The sequence below is a fragment of the Thunnus thynnus genome, chromosome 19 (genome assembly GCF_963924715.1).
Source record: "Thunnus thynnus chromosome 19, fThuThy2.1, whole genome shotgun sequence".
In the NCBI taxonomy this organism is placed as follows: domain Eukaryota; kingdom Metazoa; phylum Chordata; class Actinopteri; order Scombriformes; family Scombridae; genus Thunnus; species Thunnus thynnus.
Genome location: NC_089535.1, coordinates 7,782,223 through 7,806,161, shown reverse-complemented (window position 1 = coordinate 7,806,161; position 23,939 = coordinate 7,782,223). Strand labels below are relative to the sequence as shown.

The 23,939-nt window shown below is 38.2% G+C and overlaps 2 protein-coding genes across 2 annotated transcripts; one reads left to right on the top strand and one right to left on the bottom strand.

Moving 5' to 3' along the window:
* Window positions 1-47: 47 nt before the first annotated feature.
* LOC137170383 (rhotekin-like) lies at window positions 48-17,970 on the top strand. Its single transcript, XM_067573717.1, has 13 exons — window positions 48-504; window positions 2,601-2,800; window positions 3,351-3,397; window positions 3,484-3,537; window positions 3,764-3,881; window positions 4,564-4,809; window positions 4,920-5,014; window positions 5,092-5,198; window positions 5,295-5,423; window positions 6,618-6,777; window positions 13,477-13,575; window positions 15,298-15,385; window positions 17,499-17,970. Exons 1-13 carry the CDS (start codon window positions 442-444, stop codon window positions 17,503-17,505), a joined length of 1,413 nt encoding a protein of 470 aa, XP_067429818.1. The 5' UTR covers window positions 48-441; the 3' UTR covers window positions 17,506-17,970.
* A 1,242-nt stretch (window positions 17,971-19,212) lies between these two features.
* arid6 (AT-rich interaction domain 6) lies at window positions 19,213-23,765 on the bottom strand. Its single transcript, XM_067574381.1, has 6 exons — window positions 23,615-23,765; window positions 22,686-22,842; window positions 22,339-22,391; window positions 22,001-22,098; window positions 21,751-21,907; window positions 19,213-21,375 (listed from the first exon to the last, which is right to left on the bottom strand). The coding sequence occupies exons 1-6, from the start codon at window positions 23,624-23,626 to the stop codon at window positions 20,005-20,007; spliced, it is 1,848 nt and encodes a 615-aa protein (XP_067430482.1). The 5' UTR covers window positions 23,627-23,765; the 3' UTR covers window positions 19,213-20,004.
* Between the last annotated feature and the right edge of the window lie 174 nt (window positions 23,766-23,939).

Genomic DNA, 23,939 nt, shown 5'->3' with positions numbered 1-23,939 from the left:
GCTTTTTATTTAATTTAAGATTTATATAAGTTCTAGAAAGTAACAAGTGCTGCCATTTCTGTTTTTTTTTTTTTTTTTTTTTGAGTAAAATAAATGAATCTCATTATAATTAATGGGAATATTTCAGGGTAACTGCCTCGTCTTTATTGTTCTTCTAAGCCAAAATAAACATCTGCGTTTATTTTTTCAGGAGCTGTTATATAGTATCCCTGTGAATTACTGTATATTGAGGCATTCATTGTTGTGTGTGACGGAGCTGTCAGGAATAAAAGTCTATCAGGTTTGCGGCGCCTGTAATCCTTCATGCTGTAGCCTCTTGTAGTGAGGCTTAAGACTGTTTTGATCTCTCTGTTAAGTAACAAACTGCTCCGTCCGCAGGTTCACTCCCAACAGTCTTTCAGTCAGCTGTGAGATTAGTCAGTTCACTCACTGTACTGCCTGATGACAGCACAGAGACGGGAGCAGACTACCGAGGCACTGCACAGAAGGAACATGAACATCCAGGTCAGTGAAAGAAGATGATTTTTGTATTTTTTTTTAACTTTCTGAGGAATTTATTACAGGTGTTCATAGCGTGGTCTGGTACAGAAATGCATTTATGATTGTTTTGTTTTTTTAAAATTAAAGGTAAGTGAAATATTGCCTTTAACAACTGTCTTATTTTAAAGATAATTCAACATGTTAGAATAAGTATTTTCTGATCAAAAAATGAGTATTTTAACATTACAAATCATTGTTTTTCCTTGAAAAACTAATAGTAAAAACAAACACCATAATTAATAATAAATTGTCTGTAACTAACCCTCTTAATTAATTCGACCATCACTTTCCAGTGTGCTCTTGGGACTATAGTAAATATAAATTATTCTAATATAACGCAAATGAATCATTAAAGGTTTTCGCTGCGTCATTTGCATGAACTTTAAGTTATGTAATTATTTGGGATCTATTCTGAACAAAAAGCAACATACCATCAAGGCTTAGGCTCAGTGAACGTGACTGAATTATGCAACAACCTCCTGATCCCTAAAGCTGAACTTCAAAACTTCATCTAACATGTATGGATTGTTAAAGCATGGGAAACCTCAAAAGACACGTGTCCAAAAAGGTGTGGTATTAACCACCAGAGAACACTATGTAGAATGATGTCTGTTGTGAAACAAGTCTAAAAGTCTTGTATAACATTGATGTTGAGGCTTTGTTCATTATATTAAAGTAAATTATGAGACTATTTCATGCTGATATTCACAGTAGAATCATTTGAAGTGTATCAACTGACTGATGGTGCATTCAGAGGACCACAGTGTATTTCTAATGATAAAAATCTAGCTAAATCAGGCTCTTAACAATTAAAGCATAATCATTATTACAATACATTATAATGTCCACATAATTAAATAATAAATAAAACAGCACTAATTAAAGACTCACCTATGAGAAGCTCATTAGGAAACGTACCACTAAGTGGATTATCAATAAATTCCATCATCAGCACATGGACTTTGGCATTAGTTTTTGATTGCTCCACACAGTGTTGTTCTTTTTACTTATTAAATAATAACCAAATATGTTGTTACAAAGAAAAATGTAACATTTCTCATTGCTCTGTGATCTATTTACCTCAGCCGAGATCAGTTTAGTCATGGAGCTCTGCCAGCTGGACCATATCCAGGGATTAATGTGATGTACCAATTTAACTCACGGCACTCCATGGGTTCTAGGCCATTACAGTATGTAACAGGTGTGGGCGTTTGACACCTGCTGCCACAAGGACCAGTAAGGTCTTTTAAATGTGCAAGGCTGATACTTATTACTGTGTATAATCAAAAGCAATTGGAATTTGGGATTTCTAATCATATTCCCTCAAACTGTGACAAATGACTAATGAGTTTGCAGCCTTGCGAGCAGCTCTGTGGGGCTGTACTGCCATGTTTTGAACTAAATTCTAACTTAAGCTCACAGTGACAATCCTAACATAGTGATGTTTAACAAGTATAATGCTTATAATTTTCAATTTGGTTTAGTGTGTTAATTTACTAACATTAGCTAGGAATAGCTTTAGTTTTGCAGGTATTTAGTCATATACCAATTATTTGAATTCATTAGGATTAATTGTCTGTTACACCTGTGCAATATTTTGTGCTAGTCAATCAAGTATAAATGTTGAGATATTTCACCAATAAGTGAAAATTTGACCTGATGACACCGTCCACCGTCTGCTGTCCAGACCAACACTGAAAAACAAAAAGGTTGTGCTAAAGGAAGATTCAGGGGATTATCAAAGTCAGTAGGTGTCATTCTTCAGGGACTGTGACTCTCTGAACAAATTATTATGTCATCCAATAATTGATGAAATATTTAAGTCTGGACCAACCCAAATGTCAGACCAACATTACCGTCCCTAGAGACTTGCCTCTAGCATGGATAAAATTGCAGTCTAATTGTGTTTTCACTATCTATCTGACTCTTTGGTTCCTGGAAGTCAGACAATTCTCAGTACCAACCTCCAAGCCATCTGAGCTGTTTAACTGTCTTTCTTTTTAGTCAAAAGAATATGTTGATTATTTTTAATCTTCTTTTTCTCCACTAATCTCTGACAGGATGAGGAGGTGCTGAAGGAGATTGAGAGGGAGGTGCGAATGCGGGAGGGGGCCAGTAAACTACTTGCAGCTTGTTCCCAAAGAGACCAGGCCCTGGAGGCCTCCAAGAGCCTGTTAACATGCAATACCCGTATCCTGGCCTTGCTTAGTCAACTCCAGAGGATGAGGAAAGCTCAAATCCTACAGAGAGCGGGACGCAGGTTAGATGGAGTGCAAGGACTTGTTGTATGTATGGGTAGATAGTAGATTGTATAAAATAGATCAGTAAAGAGAGATATAAAGGGATATTATACAGTTCAGCTGTATTGCAGAGGGGTAGAAAGTGCATTAGTTGTTTGTGGATATTGCAATGCCTCCTAACAGCCACTAGAGGTCAGACAAGCTAATTGTCTTGATCCATTTGTGAGTACCCCCCTTTCAAAACTAGCCAATGTTTGTGTGTTTAACTTATTGATATGATTATAATTCACATGCATGTAACATTACACACATGCACACAGCATTTATATGTATTTTTAATGTATGAATGTAGAACACGATGGACACTTTGTACTGAAGTCCAATACAACAACCTTGAGTGATCATGTGTAAGAGATGTGTTGATTCAACTCTAAGGTATTCTTTTTGAGGCTGTAGATAGTGGTGTTGTTGTTGTACTGGATTGCATTGGTGTTCCTGTTATTTTGTCCATCCCCTATAGAGTCAATATGAGTGAACTGTTGGATAGATGATCAATGTCTTTTACTACAGGCCATCTGATGATCTAGTACAGTGTATGGGAAAAGTAGCCCTTTCAGGTGAGTGTTGACACACCTCGGTACTAATTTATGAACAAATCTGAACTTGGCTATTATATTTCTAACTTTATAAATTGCATTTATAGACCTGCGAATTCCACTCATGTGGAAAGACTCAGAGTACTTCAAAAACAAAGGAGGTAAGTACTACTCTGAAATGTGCGATCAAGGGAGCTGATTGCACTAATGTCTATTGGAATTATGTGGACCTGCAGGCACTGCAAAGACTGAAATTATTGCCTACCCCCTCTGGTACCTGACTCGCCTGAGTGGATGTCATTACAGGAAAAAGACAAATTCATGGTACTTTAAGAACTTCAGAATTAATTGCAATTTGGACTCTACACATTCTCTCTTTGCTTGCAGAGCTACATCGCTGTGCTGTGTTCTGCCTGCTTCAGTGCGGCACAGAGATCCATGACACTGATCTGGTGATGGTAGACAGGACTTTAACTGACATCTGCTTTGAAGACACTATTATATTGTAAGTCACCAGTTTTTACAGCTTTTCAAAGGGGACATATCATGCTTTTTGTGATCATCTGTCATTTATATACTGTTATAATGTCAGATGTCTATGTTAACCTTGGTCAAAACTCCAAAACCAGCAAGTCAAAAGCCAGGACTTAAGTGTGCTCTGAATGCTCCATTTGCAAAGTTACCTCTATTTCCCCATCGAACTGACATCAGGTCATTCATGCATGCCCACAAACATCCAATCTGTAGCCTTTGTTGCTAAAGTTGTTGCTACAGTTTTTCCTGGCTTGTTCATGGTGTTCACCGGCATATTTCGGATCGGATTTGGGCTTGAACATGTCCAGATGTATTTGAGAAGTTTATATTTTGAGGGGAAAAGAAGCAAAATCCAACTACTATAGTTTGTTTAAGTAGTCTCTGGAGCTGGCAGAAGTCTGCCTTAAAGAGACAGGAGCTAAAACAGCCTGTTTCAAACTGAGGCTGAACTGAGGGGCTGCATAAAGAGCCAGTATAAGATAAATAACAAGTTTTTTTGGACTGTAAATCATGAAAAGATATTCCTGAAGAGACCCAGAATAAAAAATATAGACCTGTAAATGTCCTCTAAAGGTTCAGATTTTGTCCATTTTTCAATTTAAAGACATTTTGTATGCTCTTGTGTAAATGTGTCTGTGTGTGTGTTTGAGCAGCAGTGATGTAGGACCAGAGTTTCAACTTCGTGTGGAGCTGTACAGCAGTTGTGTGGTTGAGGATTTCTCCCTGGGGGCTCTAGGACCCAGGAGAATGAGCCTGCTGGGGGGTTCTCTGGGATGCTCCTCAGGTAAAAAGATCCGTGCTGCATTTGAGTCTGCAGCTATTTGTGGATCCATTTCCAGCGGAGGAGAAGCAGGACCTGGAAGTGTGTCCCCTCCTTTATCCGCTGACCTCGCTGCACTGTGAGGATGACAATAGAATTCTCCCTGAAACAAACACAAAGGGAAATATTTTATGACTGAGTATCACATAGAAAAAAAGTTTGATTTTGCCCAATGCTTTCTGTCTGAAGGGGGCCTAAGTATAACCTGTTGGCTCACACAATACTGAGAATCGAACATGTCCAGGATGGTTTCAAGACGCACGATTTGTCACTAGCAGCAACAGGTGAGTTTCCTCTCATCTCCTCTTCTTGTCTCCTCACCTCTCCTGAAAATGAACCCTTCTTCTCTTTTGTTTTGCAGAGGATAGTCCCTTCTGGTTGCCTCTGTATGGCAATATGTGCTGTCGTTTTGTTGCTCAGCCTCTCTGCATGATTCAGCCAGTCACAAGTGGGCAACTCAAGGTCAAGGTGACTGGATTATCATATATTATCCTGCTTTGTGATTTTTTTTTTTAATATCACATTATCATTCACAGTATCACTTTACTCCCTGCTCTTATTCAGCTTAAAGAGGACCTTAATTGCTGGGAAAATGTCTACGCCGTCCTCAGGGGGCAAAGTCTTCTCTGCTATCAGAGTCAAGAAGACCTGGAGTCTGAGGACAAGCCGTTACTTCTAATCCCCATCAAAAAGGTTGGTTCTGAGTGAGCAAAGTCTCATGAATAAAGAGATGGATTCATTTATGTTTGTTTTTTTTATCATGTTGATTACAATAACGTGCTGAGGCCACCAGAGAGCACTGGTGAATTAATGAAAAATGTCCTAGGAGAGTAAAGCCATTGTGGTGGTGAGCATCTGAAGATTGAAATTACTTATGCACTTTAAACCTGATTCATTCTTGTCACACCTTGTTGAACATATTAATTTAAAGAGGTAATTCCGTCCTAATTTAATTGTACCCTGTTGCATTACGGAAGTTCTTTTACCATCATACCACAGATATGACAATAAGAAAATTACCTTTTAAGACTTACACCTTATTACACACAATAAAACAATACAAATCCAGTTACTCAAGCACTATATAATTTTGAGGTACTTGTACTTTATTTGAGCGTTTCCATTTTATGCTACTTTATACTTCTACTCTGCTACATGTCAGGGGGAAATATTGTACTTTTAACCCTACTACAGTTCTTTGACAGCTATAGTTACTACTTAATAGAGTAAGATTTTACATCAAAACAGTGGATAACCTTATAAAATACAACACACTCGTATGGATTAAATCAGTGGTTCCCAACATTTTTGGCTTGGTTCATGTTTCAGATGTATATGAGTTGTTAATGAATAATTTCCCCTCTAAACTTTACTAAACAGATTGTGTCATTTGAATAATTCTTCAAGGCTCAAAGAGGTACAGTGATCAAATATTTCACAAAAAAGCAAAGATGAGAGAAAAGACCAAAATATGAATACAGACTTTTGTATTTTGTATTTTTTTTCCCTTCATCCCTCTCCCATTAATCATCTAATGCCACCTCAGATTTATCTTGTGACCCTTTGGAGTTGACCCCTAGGTTGGGAACCTTATGGTATATAAAATTGTTAAAATGTAAAAAACCGTAAAAAAGTAAAATAAACTGTAGAGTATTCAAATGTACTCCTACAGCTGATATGTTTGTATATGTTTTTCTGTCAGCTGTGAGATTCTATAGAATTGCAGTTCAAGCTGTTGGATTATTTTGTTATTTTAGTAAAAGACATTTAAGCCTATATGGATCTTGCTAAGAAAAACATTCCTTTGGTACTTTGTCACGTGTGTTCAAGCAGCCTTGTTTATCTGAATAATTCGATGTGAAAATGTGTGTGTTTATTTTCTGTCAGGATACCATTGTCTGTGTGTCAGAGAGAGATTCTGCCCAATGCCAGACTATATACATCAGTAAACAGCAAAGAGAGGAAGAAACCTACATGCTGACCACGCACACACCTGAAGACACGCAGCGCTGGACCGAGGCTCTCTGGCAGCACATCTATAATATGAGTGAGGCCTGAATGAACAAATTTTGTATTATTTTAACCCCAAGAGCCCTTATACACTCCTGTCTCTACAACTAACTACTAGAAAAGCTGCTTGATGAGTGGATTATTATAAGGAAGTTACCGTTGCCCTATTTGTGTATTTGTTAGTTGGCAGAGCATCTCAAAATTTGTGAGCATACTACAATGATATTTGTGTGTGAATTTAGGCTATGGTCCAAGGAGGCTGGTGGAGTGGCTGCTTTAGTGTCACGATTAATTAGAAAATGCTTTGGCAAACCCAGATCTGAGTGACAAGTACAGCACAAGCGGACAGCTCCAAGTCTGAAAAGTGAAGCCAATGCGGAGGTGCCTTAAACCTGCATTCTCTCTAATGGCCAGCAGGGGGTGACTCCACTGTCTCCAAAAAGAAGTCTGTTTGTATAGAAGTCTATGGGAAAATGACCCTGAATTACTCAATTACTTGATTTATTACCTCAGTTAACAGTTTCCTAATGAATTTATGGTCTCAATCGCTAGTTTCAAATCTTCCTCCATACAGCATGATGTTCATTTAGAGTAAAATAGACGATAAAGCAGTGTATGCTTTAGGGCGTGGCTACTTTGTGAGTGACAAGTCGCTACCAAAGCGGTGCGTAAGGTGCTGTAGTTGGACCCTGGGGAGCTCCTCCCCAGCTCCACACTGTTGTCCAAATATGGTCACTTCTCATCACTTCTGGCTCCAAATAAAAACAAGATGGCGACGGTCAAAATGCCAAACTCGAGGCTTCAAAACAGGAGTCCACAAACCAATGGGTGACGTCACGGTGGCTACGTTCATTATTTTTATACGGTCTATGGCACAGCATAGGGTGCACACACAACAGAAGGGACACCGTCTTAATGCTAGAAAGCAGTCAGAGAGATCATGCTTCTGCCAAGATCTCATAATCTTCTATATGTGTTATTACAATTATACAAAATGTTGGGAACATTTTTATTTGATATTGTTCTGTGTCTGCATTAAAGTAGAATTATTTGATTATGCAAGTAGATACAGTAGTTTATAAGTTCATGGATATCCATCTTGGGGCACATCTGCACCCAGAACTAATGACTTATAACATAAGATTTTTAAAGACATCTTGGCATTTAACAAATAGACAAAAAATAAACAGGGCTGAAAACAAAATCTACCTGACAGAGGTTTCTTGCAGAGAGTTAGATGAGAAGAGATACCACTCCCACATTTGTCCATTAAATAAGAAGCTGCAGCTGGTTAGCTTAGCTTAGCATAAAGACTGGAAACAGGGGAAACAGCTAGCCTGGCTCTGTCCAAAGGTAATGAGAACCTGTACAGCTAACTAAATAACACGTTATTCATCTCGCTAGTTTAATCTGTACAAAATTCAAAGTGTAAAACTGTCTAGTTGAGGTTTTTCAGATTATTATGTGCTGGACTATTTCTTGGCCAGGAGTGGTGATTTCTACACACTTGTCGTCACCATGAGGTTGTCAGGCAACCAGCTTAAACCCCAGGACATCACTGGTCTGGCCAGGAAAAAGTATGGCATATAATGTGTTAACTACTGAGCTTTAGAGGTGCTGGTAGCCACATTTTTCTTTACCTTTGACGAGAGCCAAGCTAGCTGTTTCCTTCTGTTTCCAGTCTTCATGCTTAGCTAAGCTAATCTGCTACTGGCAGCAGCATCCTATTTATCCTACAGACATGAGAGTCATATTAATCTTTTAATCTAACTCTTGGCAAGACAGTGAAAACAAGAACAACAAAACAACGAAATCACACAACAGCAACATGAACTGGACAACAACAACATGAATGACATACATAAACTGAAATGAAAGAAAAAGTTGGCAGGAGGGAGAACTAGTGTTTCCAACCAGATGCTATAGCCCTTTTAACACATATGTGACACATGCCCCTGAGCACCTTAAAGCTCTCTGTAACGGTTTTCCACGCTCATTTGATTTTTTTTACCAGTAACGTAAACCATGCGTAATTGCCAATTCTGAATTCTGAAGAAATGTATTAACAATCTTGTTCCATGCGTGTTTCTCAATCGCCTGTTTGTCTAATGTCACCATTGTGTAACAGACTGCAGTTGGCTCCCTGCCCAGGGTATCACAATTGTGCCAAATTATTTCAAGGTTTTAATGTTCCATGACAGGAGAAGTTGCATATATCTCAACTGAATTTGTTTTATTTTGTTTTGAGTTGTCTGTATTTTCACATGAAATAGTTTGGCAAGGTCCAATTTGCAAGTAACATGAAAGTTGCCATTTTTTTTCTCCATTTTTCTTTATATGATTAACTGTTTATACGACAACAAAACACAGTCGAGTGGTGTTATAATTACAACTTTATTAAAAATTTGGCTGCAGCCTTGGCTCATACTCAACTGAAACTCGGAAATAGTTAGAGGGGATGTTTATCAGGCTTTGTGAATGCATTTTAAAAGAGTAAAAATATACCCGCTTATACCTGCCAGACGACATTCTTTGATGACATGTTCGTTGCATCAGTTAAACCTGCATGCTCTTGTGCAAAGTGAGTGTCACAATCAAAATATTTGTTTTATGTCTGACTGATCTGATAATTCTGAAGTTAACGTATTCATTAACCTAACCCGTATAACATACTCTCTGAGGTCAGCCTCTATTGTGTTATATGAATATAATCATCAATCTGGCACCAGTGAGACACTTGCGATATGTGACGTCTTTTGAGGTATGACAGTAAGCAATAACAGTATTGTAGTTCAACATATTGTAAGCTGGAAAGGAGACAATGGCTAGGGGGAGTGGTGCTCTCAACTTGTTTTGCTTACGGTGATGCCCAAACATAATCATGACATTTCAGCCAGCACCAGTTTTCTACAGTCTTGTCTTATGACACTGACGCATTGCAAGTTTTTACTTAGAAGTCTACAAAGTCACACTGTAAAGCAGATAACTCTGGTTTTCTCAGCTTTACATGCTGGCAAATAATTCCTGGCATGTTGTTTTGCTGTTCTGCATTTAACTGATACGATCCCTCGTTGGCTTCCCACCCGTGGAAACTTCCCGTTGTATTTGTTGGAATTCTGGCACTACAGGTATCAAACATGTGACTGAATTGAAAGTTCTTGTTATTCAAGGGACTTTTTTTAAACCTTTAAACCTGTGGGAATGACCCTTGGTTGAATCGGTAGTGGCAGGCATAGTCAAGAGTAGTTTTAAACCTGCAATAACAGATTTTTTTGCCATTTGGGGACTGTGGAAACAAGCATATAATCACCTTTTAAATGGATATGATAAACTTGTTAGCATACAGCTGCCCACACCCTGCAGCTGTTCAGTCCACCATCAACAATATTAATAAAAAACAATATAGATATTGATACTTATTGTTACCCCATTATCACTATAATCATTATATCACATATATCAGAATAAACAAATTAGAAAATAAATAAATAATAAAACTAAATCAGATACTTGACGTCACTTTAAAGTTTAGGGAAGTAAGTTGCTGAATTAGAGAACTTCCTTGGAACGCAGGATTTCCATTAAAATATGTGAATATTAGAGGGACATTCCTCACAGTGTATATTTATGAAAACCAGTGGAAGACATATATATTCTTGATTGTCTGCTACAATGTGACAATAATTGTGTGGTATTATGTATATATATATATATATATATATATATATATATATATATATATATATATTATGTGTCACAGTTTAACACAGACAGCAAAGACTTGAGAAACTGTCACCCTGTCTCATTAAATCATACAGTCACAGCAATTTGCCAGCAACTCTGATACTATTATCTACATGCAAATTCCCTGTGTGCTCCCTTGCGTGCTATAGAAGCAAAGTTCTCTCGTTGTGCCTTGCCTACCCTCCCTTTAGAAACTTTGCCCATTTAAAGGTCACACAGACAGCATCATGATCAGAGAAATATACATGTTCGACACTGGCTTCAGATGTGTCAGTGTTGTTAAACAAGCAAATATTATTGAAGGAGTGTGTCCAAAAGACCTTAGGGTAATTAATTTTTATTGCACACACATACCTGAAACTATAATAATCCATGGGTATGTAACTTCTACCGGATCCTTGTCTCAAGTTTAGTAAGAGGTGGTAGGGGTAATAATGAAGATTCTCAGTTGAGCAGTTGATTTATATTGAATAAACTGTATTTACTTTAAGTCTCATAGGAGTCCCTGTGACTTTGACTGAGTGAGTGGGGGAAGAAAGAGAAGTCAGGTTCACAAGGTGCTTTGCATCTAAACATTTGTGGAAAATTTTGCATATCTTTGCAAGTCTCTTAGGTATCTGTACCATGGAGATAACTAAGGGTAAGTCATCTATAGCATGAATTAGATACTGTGCACCTCCGGGCTATTTCTGCATTCTCTTCATGCCTTAATGCATTTCTTAGATTTAAGATATGGAATAAATCTTGTGTTTGCAGAGAGCAATATCCATTTTTGAAATGGATATAAAATGTGTTTCTTAAACAATTGCTTTTGTTTTGCGAATGTCTCTTTTGAACCTGTTACCACAGCAATATTGTGTGAATAGATGAATGTGGTGAATGTGCCACTCCTCGGTGTTAACAAGGGTGTGTTTGTCAGCAATCTTTTGTTTACTGTTTAACTGTCTTTGCACTTATCATTTTACTCTGGAAAGAAATTATCTGTATGTTATCAGTGCAAACTGCAAAGTACAGAAAAATGTCACAGCACACTAACGCTAAATTTAATCAATCGGTACGTTTTGCTACATTGACCCTCATCAGGGATTTACAAGTGCACAACGCCTAACAACAGTGTGTGGGAGTTAATTCTTTGTCATTTTGCTCATGGCTTAGTCTTCCACACACCTATCTGTATACAGGTGTGTAAAGATCACTTGTATGACAGTGAGTACATTTCCCATTACGTCACTGCTATTATTCATTTTTCATTAGTATCAAATGACTTGTATCTGGGCGATATGTTAGCCTTGCTTTGGTTTGCCAAGATCCGTGAGTTGACTTGTAGATGTATCTGCATGGAGCTGTCATTCAGGCTCACTGTTTTACCTGTGAATCCAAGGAAATGATCCAATTCTCAGTTATGATAAAGGCTGCAAAGACACAAAATTCAGCAGAACACAAATAACTATTCTGATAGTTAGGTCAACAAGATACATTAATGTTTAAATACTGTGAGCACATGGAGAGGCATCATAGTAACATCTATAGGATAATGCGTCTTTTGCACTTTGCACCACTTTCACACAATTGTATTTGCATATAGAGATACTATCTAGTTCATAGCACAGCGGTCGCTTGTGAAACATTAAGAGCTCTGTTGTGGCTCTTGCTTCTCTCTTCTTAGTGGTACATTGAAAGCGGTGGGATAAAAGTCTGCTCATTTTTCTTTTACATACAGTACTTTGGAGATTAGACTAAGTAGAGGGAAGATGAAGATGAATGACATATATATTTATACTGCAGAGAGGCATATATTTGCAGTCCTATCTCTAGTAGCCTCCAGCCAGTACAGCAGGGATTTTAATCCAAGTAGGTTAACTAACTTCTGTTATAAATGCAGCATTTCACACAGCCTTACATTAGGAAACAGCCTACCCACTGAGATACAGAACAAGTAATACAGCTGTTTGTTATCTACAACATTCAGCTAGTTTGACTACCAACCAAATAGTGTAGCACAGCGGCGGATCTGCACGACTTGGTAAAAAACACTGTGTGTTTACTATCTCAGGAATCTCAGAAATCCTCTTCTTCTTCTTCTACTTCTTCTTCTTCTTCTTCTTTTTCTTCTTCTTCGTCCTTTTACTTAGTTTAATCTCCCAACATGTGTAAAAGAAAAACAAGCCAAAGGTCATTGAAGTGGAAAATGAGCCTCCTTATCTGGTAATACTTTGTTATACATGTCAAGTGGACAATTTCAACTTGAAAGATGATTGCGCACTCTCATATCTGTGGATGTACTCAAATGTGCTTAGGATAAGAGGATGTCAGACGGAACCTAATCTTGTTTTTTGACGTTTGCTGACAGTGCAGCCGGAGAGTGTGGAACTGACAGATCACAGATTGTTCCAGAGCATCCTGTGACAGGCGTGGCTGCAAGTAGGCTATAAGAATGACTGTTTGGCAGTGTGCGGGGCTCTTTGTCTGACATAGACACTGAATCCATATGTATACATATGTGATTTGAGAAGAAACTCTGAAAGACAGTCTGTCTTTGTGAAATCCGCTTTTATTACAGGGACTTCCATGATAGTCAATGTACGACTTAGCATAAAGCAGCAAGAGCCATGATACACGATGCACATATAGTTTCTGTTTCTGCACAACCGACCATTGATGCTATGACCTACAGTGGGTAGTATCTTAATGAGTTTACAACTGTGTGAATCTGAAAGTGGTACAAGGAAAAACACCTAAAAAGAGAGCAAAAGACACATTATCCAATATACAAGATGAACTATGTCTGATGACTTACACTTGGTACACCTGTGTGTTATGACAGGTAGTACAGTATGATCATCTCTATAGGTTGACAGCAAGCATTGAGGTACTGACAGCTCGCCAACTACAACATAAACTGACAGCTTAATTGCAGAGTGACAGTAGATGATAGTAGTATAAAAGCTTTGCCAATAATCTCTTTTTAATATGTACTGCATATTTTCTGCAGACCAGTGGAAGCAGTGTTGTGAAGACTTCATGAAGATTGAAATGCCGAGCTCCAGGAAATCCATCACGTTGAAGCAGGGATCGCTATACCATGAAATAGGTAGTCCGACACAAATGGAGTGACACCTGCATCATGTACTGTGGTCACACTGCTACTCTCAAAGCCTTAAAGGAATACGAAAAATGATTATCATGAAATCCACAACTTCACATCCCAACTCACCGTTTTGTACAACGCGGTGCTTGTTTGAATGTATTTTCTGATCCATTCCAGGCCTCCATTGGTTTCCGTCAATTTCTGCACATATTAAAAGCTTTTTCCAGACTCTTGAATATGCTTGAGTAGCCTCCGCCACGGACAGCAAAGTCTGCTTTTACTTGTGTCAGAGTTACATTATGAATGGAGTGAAGACTTTTCAAATCCATCTGCATTTAAACTGCATAAATGATAAATTAAACCTTCAAAAGGTGATTTTTTTTTTTTTTACCATTTTGGGAGGTCTACAAGATGTAGACACAACATATTATTACCTTTTAAGATGACATGGCAGACTTGGCAAAAAGTTGCCTATATACACATCCAGCAAAAAATGGAGCTACATTAGCATTTAGTTATAGTTGTTTCTGGCCATCTGATGAAAGACCAGTATTCACTCTCCTATTTAGCTCTGTTTTGTTTTCCACCAACTCCTGAAGGAAATATCTGCCTCTTTAGCAACTAAATGCTCCACTGTGTTTGCTAGCTAGTCGCTAACTTGGTACTGGGCTGTTAGCTTACAGTGGGTTTATCTGTTTTTTCTGTTGAAGACAGCTGTTTGCTGCAACCGAAAACTGTTGACGAAGGTGGTGAGGCGTGGGTTCGTTACTATGAGCAACCCCTTTCACATACAAGTAGACATGTGCACCATTTTTAACATAAAATTATTGATCATATTAGATTCATGACAGTCTTTACTGTGACTGACTACACAACTCAAGAAAGTTTCATATGTCTGCTATAATTTTCATATCATGTGGAAATTAAAGGAAGGTAATGGCTGCCTGGAATAGGAGGGGAAAATATCACAAAATCTAAAACTGTATTGCATGCACTCAAAAATGGTAAGCAAAAATACGACATGATTTTTAGTTAAGAAGCTAAAACTTGCATAAATATGTCATATGTATCAATGGTTGTATCAGAATGTCCTACTTAGGCTGAAACATCTGTCCCTCCATACCAGACATTCTGGCAAAATAATGAGAGATGAAATGTTATGCCTCATTTGTACGTGCTTTGTTCTTATCTGCAGAAAGCTAGAGTGACGCCTGGCCTCGAAGTAGACAAACCGGTTTCAGTAAATACTAGGATCTAACAGAGATAAATAATGCTGCCCAACAATGACCTGGGCAAACAAGTCAAACATTCATTGTGAATAAGTGCATTATCTCCAACACTTGCTAAACAAATAACCAGTCATGCTGATCAGAATATATATACAGCTACACTCTATAGCAGCAACCCAGAACCCACTAAAATGTGGGCATGTTTTTTGAATAACAATATGTTCTTTTCTAAGAGCATTCCAATCATTAAGATAAGATGTGGGACAAAATGTCTTGGAAGGAAGAGAAAACTAAATAATTCAGTAAAGGAAATAGAAAGGTTTCTCTGAATTCCCCGTAATCAACCACTATCAGTCCATTCAAAACATTACCAGACACAAAGGGAGATGTTTAAACTATTCGATCTTGAGTCTGATATGTGTAATGGGGTAAATTGACAGTGCTGTCTTTGTGACTCCTCTTCCTGTTTGCCTTTTTTGTTCTTCTTCTTGTTCAGTTACACCCTCTTCTCCCAGGGAAGGCGTTGTGGTCCCGGATTTGTCTGTTGAGATCCGCACTTTGCTCTCTTCCTACTACAAGGAAAGGTAGGCTTTCTGCCACAGCAGACGTTCACATTTTTTTTTTTTTTAATGTCTGCATGAGGATGCCAATATAGTTTATTTTCTCCTGGTGTATTAGATTAAAAAAACCTCCCCTTATGCACACTGTGACACACATAATCACTTGATTGTTATGAAAGTGCCTTGTAACTAAGAGCATTCCAACACTAAACAGGACATGCTACTGACTCTGAGGCATGAAAGTAATCCCTGAATTTAGTTCAGCGTAGTTCAGACAAACAGAATGTCCATCAAAATTTGACCCTCCCTGGCTGTCAAAAAGTGTTGAGTGAAAAAGCAAAATCCTCATACATTAGATAACCACGTGTATTTTGCAATGCATATTCTTTTGTCAACATTACAATGGACTAAAGTATGTCTATGAAGGCGATGGATATGTGCTTTTTGTTATGTCTGGCAGTTTCTTGAGAATTTCTTAGTAGCTTATAGCATTGCAGATTGCGTGCTATTTCAGTCTGTTTAATATCAAGAGACGTGTTTGTGAAATTGCATTACAATTACAATGGGTGATGTTTGTCATATTGTAGAGCTCCGGAGTGATTTATTAGCCAATTACATATTACGGTTGAATTACTTGTTTGGTCTGTTTGGTAATTATATTCACTATCATGGAAAAAGCAGTAACGAACAATGACAAAGGTCACAAACTGCTCCTCTGTTCACCTGCTTAGGTCAGCAGTGGCAGGACTTTACAAGGTGACATCACAGCTAAGCAAGACAAATACCTCATTGACTCAAAGATATAATGGTCCTCTTATACAATGTCATCAAACACCGACTGTTTTCCAGATAATTTGACATCTTAGAACGGCAAACAGTCAATGTTACAAGTTTAAGTCGGCGCATAATGGATGCCAGGGCGTCAAATACCACAGATATTGTTCAGAAGGGTGATGACTTGTGTACAGAGAAAGGCCAAAGATTGGTCAAAAGATGTCCTGGAGAACAGGTCGTACTGGAGACTTTGATAGTTGATATATGTGAAGTAACAAGTTACGAAGATGACAGTTTTTACAATGCAGGCTTTGTGTAACTTTGAATACTTCATGTGTGTGCGTGTGTGTGTCTTTTCAGCAGTCTGGTATGTTTTTGTCTGTATTCAAGTTACGAGTCAGACTACTCTCTGTATCTGTATGCAAAATAGTGGCAGTAGTTATAGACACCAATTAGATGCTCTCATTGAAACATACTCTTCAAATGCCTTGCTGGGATTTTCCATGTCTGTAAGAAAAGGTAGATGAGTGAATCACTGCTGATTCTCTAACTGTCAGTGATCTGCATAGAGAGTATGGCATAACATCCAATCTCAACTCTTTGAAATCTAAATTATCTGCTACTAGTTATGAATTTATATTTGAGGTTTAAATGTACTTAACAGAGTTAATACAAGTAGTGAAGGCATTTTTAATATTAATTTGTTTTGTAGAAGTAGAAGCAGACTAATCATGCCACATGACTGTTGCATAGACAGTAAAGCTAAAATATGATTGTGTAAACCACACACCTGTACTTTATTGTCATATACGGGTTTCATAACTACAAGTGTAAAATGTAAAATACATTTCTTCCTACCCGGAGGTGAATGTGGTCTACCAGTTAAGTCGTTTATTCATACCTATGTCACAGTGACCTGTAAAATAATGTTTCGTGCATGTTCCTGTAAGTACTGGGACCATATCCTCATACCAGCCAATGCCCAGATATGAAATTGGCATCCTTACAGCGAAGGCTGAGGTTTATGGGATGTTTGTATGAATGGTTTCAACTGTCTGGAAGGTGTGATGTGTGCTGTTTTTCCAGACTGGAATGCTAATTGGGCTATGTGTGTCACATAGAAACTATTTTCATTTTGATATACAGCACCAGTCTGGACACACCTTCCCATTCCCCTGAATGAGAAAGTGGGTCCAGACTTTTTACTGGTACTGTACCTGCCTTGGAGTTAATAATGTACAATATTAGACACCAAAACAGAAATAGATAAAAACTGCTAAAATTTTGATGCTATATAAGAACACCAGCATATATTTTTTAACCTTGTACTGCAGCATTCTCTCTTTTTTGTTATGGTTTTCAGTTATTGATGGCCCTGCCACACCTCAACTGGAGGAGTGAGAAACAGTTCTTATTCTATGTAGTTGCCACACCTGGTCAAGGAAATGGACTTGGACATGATAAATGATGCTGTTTCAAAAATCTGCAAGAGGACACCTCCAAACTAACTGCAACACCAGTTGTTTTTCATTCTTCTACCTCTCCTCCATGAATCTTAACTGTTAACCCAAAGAGCAATACTTAAAAAAAAAAATAAAACAACTAATGAACAGTGAGGAGTGTGAGCTTGCAGTGTCTACCAGTGGGTTTTTACTGCCGTGATGGACGTTGACCACAATCCTGAAAGCAACTCCTGTGACAGAGCTTGAACAGGGTCCACACACACTGCTCAGCTTCAGATTCAGTTCAATAGCAACACACTACATGGGGTCAGTTATCATGGTGTACTGATTGTAGACTGATGGCAAAAAGCAAATAAATGAAATCGACTTCAATATGTTGTCATTTGATTTTTTTTATCACTAGAAATTTGGAAAGGTTGAAAAGGTTTGAACACATTCAAACTGCACTGTTGTATAATCATTTTTATTCTGACTTATTTATTTAAAATAATGATTGTGATAATTATTCTCAGTTTGAATAATATTACTTGTATTGAGCCAACTATTCAGCTCTAGCTGTGTAAAAAAACATTCTCACAATCACTGCTATAATTGTTTCCAGCTTTTTGGAGCCTCAGTGATACATTTCATGTGATAAAGAGCAGATGAACAGGTGAACAAAACAAATCATGGGAAAAGTGGAATCTGCCTGTCAGCTGATGTATTATTCACAGTGGTTCCCTTTCTTAATGGTTTAAAGCTCCTTTCAGATGAAATACATCTTGCAGACAATGATACGGCATAGCTATTACACAACTTTTGTGATGTTAATGAGCAATTTGCTCACAACAATCCATGTTTAAAGTTACAGTGATGGGAGTGTCTGTTGTGTTTCTATGTCGTTGCTTTTGTCACACCTGTAAATTCCACACGAGTGAAATAAAAGCAATAGCAATGATATAATAAGCTTCAAGCATGCAGGTATACGCTGACAAACAAAGCTTTACTGTCTTTGTGCTAAGCATTTGTGTTATTGTCTTCTGACATAGCTGATTTTCTGGTGTTTTCTTACTCTAAGTCCCTGCAATATTGAAATTGGCCAGATGTAGAAAAAAATTTGAATATAAAAGTTCAGAAGCAAAGCATCTCCATGCTTATTAAACAAAGAGAAAAAAAATTCTCCCTTTATTGGACATTTAACAAGTGAGAAAATACATGCCTGTACCTCTTTAATGGCACAGCCTATAAAAAAAAAACTGAAACTGGGAGATTCTGATGGGAATAAAATCGTCTAGATGTTCTAGCAACAATTACCCCACCCTCTCCTGAATATAGCCTGAGGCCACCACCTCCTCGCAAAGTTTTCTTTTTTAAGAAGGCGTGAAAATACAGCAGTGGCTGTTATGCTATAGCTGGCTGTTATGATTTCACAGTTTTACATAACTCTCAAAAGAGAATAAGATTGAATTGAAAGATTGAAGCTGAATATAATTGTTTATTTGAATAGATTCTTTTAAAAACACCTATTAGTGTGAGAGAAAGACAACAGGATCACTATGATGATCTAAGAATGAGGTGGTTTTAATCAACAAATGAGCATGCAATGTTTAATCTTATTGACATGATTTTATTTAGATTATAATTAGGTCAAAAGTAATACATGTATTATACGAGTAATGTTTCTGTACAGAAAAACAGTGAAAAGGTCAACAGTGTACATTCTCCTTAAAGGGGACATACTATGCAAATTTCCAGGTCTATATTTTTTATTCTAGTGCTCTACTGGAATATCTTTGCATGATCTACAGTTCAAAAAATTCCTTTTTACCTTAAATTATACTGGCTCTTTATGCAGCCCCTCAATTCAACATCTGTCTGAAACCGGCTGCTTTAGCTTCTGCCCCTCTCCGTTCTGATTGGTTAGCTCCTGGAAGACTTTTAGTGCCTTGGGAAGTAAACAAACAGTAGTAGTAGGATTTCACTTCTTTTTCTTGTTCTTTAATTGAAATGGAAACATCTGTACATGTTCAAGCCCATATATGAGCCAAAATATGAGAATAGACAACGTGAACAACCTACGGAATAACCTTAGCAACATAGGCTATGAAATAACAATCTGATGTCATCACAAGGAGGCACAAGTTCACCTCAAGTTTTGGACCTTTGACCATGTTTAACATAGACATCTGACATCATAACAGTATATAAATAACAGAAAGTCACAAAAAGGATAATATGTCCATTTAAATCAAGCTCTGCTAACAATGAATTCTTATTCACTAAATTGTTATTTTTACTGATTCGACAAAACTTCATTGACAACTAAATGTAATTTCAATATATAACACATATAAAACTTAAAGTAGTAGATACAGTATATGAAGCTTGAATGTGGTGTTGGAGTGTCAGTGTGATTATCTGTATTGTTCACGATGAGTTTGAGATTATTTTCTTCAGTTTCATCACTTCCTCAGTGGTGAGGTGCAACAGAGAGCTGGAATTCACCATTAGCACAGCTGAGGACCCTGTCTCTGACTTCTCCTTCCCTACCTGGTTTGTGCCTTCATTATAGGATTTAGTGACTCTGAGGTCTTGCAGAACTGTGAGAGGACTAGAGTCAGTTTTTGCTTGGGTGGTGGGAGCCTGGCTCTCTTTGTCATAGGCATTCCAGCAATTTGGGGGTTTGGAGCCATATGATTTATGAATATCCTGCTGATCAAACGGATAAACATCCTGGCTGGCTGCATTTTTCAGAATGTTGCTAAAAGGCAAAGGCTTGTAGCTGGTGAAACGATGTTGGCTTGTATTGTGGTGATTGCCGCTTGTCTGGGTGGTTAATGTGGGGCTTGGTACATTCCTCGACCTCAGCCTTAGATCCTCAATGGCTGAGCTCAGCTCACGGTTTGGGGTATTCATGTGAAATGTCAGGTTGTTGGGGAAGATGTCTGTGTTAGAACAATGCCTTTGTCCAGAGTGTTCCTCCTGGAAGGGAGGATGTAGCTGCTTAGCCACGTGCATCATGGCCGTGGGCCCACACAGCCTGAGCCAGTTATGAAACACAGACAGGGGAATCTCAATTTCCATCTTGCCCCCGTTCTCTCGAGGAGGACTGGGCAGTGTATGGCTGACATTGAGCCTCCTCACTTCTGGACTCCCCTCTGGTTCTTCCATTGGCTGGATTGTAAAGTCTGTTTTTGGTGAGCTGGGTTTTGGTGCCATTGCAGAGGTGCCCTCGTCTGTCCTCAGTGTCGGAGCAGAGTCATAGATGGGGCTGCTTGAGGCCGATTTGGATTCGAGATCGATAACATATCCCTCCACAGCTTTCACAGGATATGGTGTGACTTCTAAATCTGCCTCACCGTCTTGTGTCTCACACGCTTCATTTCTCACCACCTGTGGGTGACGGGCAGTGTATAGAGGGGAGGGTTTATTCAAAAACTTTGGGTTCTTGCTGGATGAAGGTGGGGTGAATGATGATGTGGGGTTGCTGTTAGTCGCCCGGCTTGGTGCTTTAACGCTGAGATTTAGAGGCTCAGACAGTCCAGATGAGGTCTTGTATTGCTCCGCCAGGTAACGTAAGTGCTCCAGAGGCTCCTTAATCCTTTCTGTTGGGTTCGGATGAGATGGATGGAAGGGAAACCGGGGCTGCGGGGAAGGGGGGTTGTGCGATGTCAGAACTGAGGAGGAGATCGGGACGAAAGGGGGCAGAACTGTGTGGCTCGGGCGAAAGAAGTGAGGGTGGTGGAGCGGCAGAGGGAACACACTCCCATGTGGGTCTAACGGGAAGTTATGAGGGTTCTGTTGGACAGATAAGTGGTTCATTGAAGGAACAGTTTGATATCTTATTCACTTTTTTGACAAGAATTAGATGAAAAGATTGATGCCAGTCTCACATCTGTACAGTAAATAAGAGTATAAATAACATAAAGACTGAAAACAGGGGGAAGCCGTTAACCTGGCTCTGTTCTGTAGATAGCAAAATCATATATTGTAATAGTAATGTATCATATCAGGCCAGTTAGTGTGCATTTATCACCCAAATAGCCATTCAGGATGAATAAAGTAATAATTGTAGTTGTAAGCAATAATGATTTAATCATTAAAAACATTTGAGCTTCCTTTCTATATATATGTATCCTTGCTTATCTTGTTTGGGTGTAAATTTGTACCAACCTGGTGCAGCGGTATTGATAACAGTTTGCGTTTGGCTGGTCTCTGGCCGTCATCGTCTTCTTTGCCGTAGCTGGGATAGTGGTAATGCTTTGGTTGATGTTGAGGCAAAGCATTTAACAATACGCCTTTCATGTGGCATTCGTATGGCAGCAGCAGCCTGCGCAAATAACACATGGATCAGATAAAACTGTTAAGAAAATATAACACCCACTCCACATCCTGACAAACTCACACGCACGGTTTAACTCACTTCTCGTAGTGTCTGCGGGTGCAGGTGGCTGCGCTCGTGCTTCTAGGATTTCCTCCGAGTGTGTTGTAAACTTGCTTCCACAGCTGCTGAGCAGTCACCTGAAAGAGGGCGGAATATAATGGAGAATAGCCATTATCAATATATCACTTTCTACCTTATTACAGTGGCTTATATGACCTTATAATTAACAAGAATGTTATACATAGTGTTAGTATTATATATTAAATCAATATTTTCTTACTATTGATAATATTAAAATTACTTCTACTACTACTATCATTAATAATAATAATAATAATAATAATTATACTTAAAGTAAATTGGAAATATTTGATTACCTGGTGGTAGCCGCCCAAGTCTTTGACAGTCTTGAACATCACAAATAAATCAACTGAAAAAAAGGGGGAGAAATATACATAATCAAATACACTTCATTATTAGAGCTATTATAATTTTCATTATTGAATATTTGATTCATCATTTGTTTTATAGAATATCAGAAAATAGTGAAAAATGCAACACACACACAACCTGAATTTTAAATAAAATTTCAGGAACAAATACATGCATAATATAATGTGTATTTATAATCTATAACATATGATTTTTGAGGGGGAACGTTAAATAATTGCAAAGCATTACTCAGAAACTGCGCCTAAAAAAAAGTGATAAAAACGAATAGTACTTTGTTTGAAGCCCAGATGCGGGATTCTCTCTATGGGTGTATCTCTCTTCTTCATGAAAAGGTAGAGATCTTTAAGGAATTCCTCCTCTTGGATCTCCTCCACCAGCTCTTTGGTTCTCTCCTCTTGGATCTCTGCGTGTGCCATCTGTAAGTGCGCCTGAGAATACAGAAAAGAAGAGTTTTCCAACAGATCATCATGAAACAAATGTTTTATATTTACAATACTTCTATGGTGGTCTATTTTAAAATCATCATAACACAGTACTGTTTCGACACCTCTAAACTGTGCCGCTGCTACTTGAGCAAACACACCTCTAGACCTGAGTTTCCCTGATGACAATGCCTCGCTGTTTCGAGGTCACATCATCTTGACTGATGATTGTCAAACACATCCAGGGTTTTGGCCATATATCAAAGTTTAATCACATGTTTGTACTTGCCTCAGTGGCGTCATACCTGTCTCTTGAGACAATGTGCCATTGATATGAGTCTCAGAAATGGCATCAGTGCACTCTTTCATTACCTAGACCCCATTGTTTAGTATACATTATTGTAAATCTAACATGTAAGTATATGAATGCTCACGCTTGGAATATATATGTTATTAAAAATCTGTTTTTGCTAATTATCCCAAGTTTTGAGTTTTACTACTATCATGTTTCTTTCACTTAGTTATCATTTACTATTGTTCATTTACTCTTATCATGTTACTGTCATCATATTCATGCTCCTTAATTGCATAAATATGATTACATGAATGTAATAATGTTTTCCAAGAGTAACAAGAGTTAGACGTTACCCAGAACTGACCGGTGGCAGAATCACATTTACTCCCAACAAAAAAAATGAATGGAAAATATTTTTCATTCTATTAAATTCAATGTCACAATTAAATAAAATCATATTCTATCTGATGTATTGTTTCTCACCTGTGTTTCCATTGAGAGAATAAGGATGAATCATATTATCTCATGGCCCTGATGGTGAAGGAACAAGCTGTCGCAGTGTACGTGTTTCCTCCAATGTGGTAAAAAAAAGAAGACTAGAGATCATTGCAGACAGTTATTAAAGTCGTGTCACGTCAGTCACACACCTGTCCCTAGTGTCTGTGTGACAATGTGGGCAACTAACTGAGGGGGTGTTTACTTTAAACGTCTTCCTGCTGAGATTCCTATCGTCAGACCAGTTCAACCTGCTCTTGAACATGTGTGTGTAAACGGTGCATCCGCACAAATTGGCAGTATAACGAGGAAA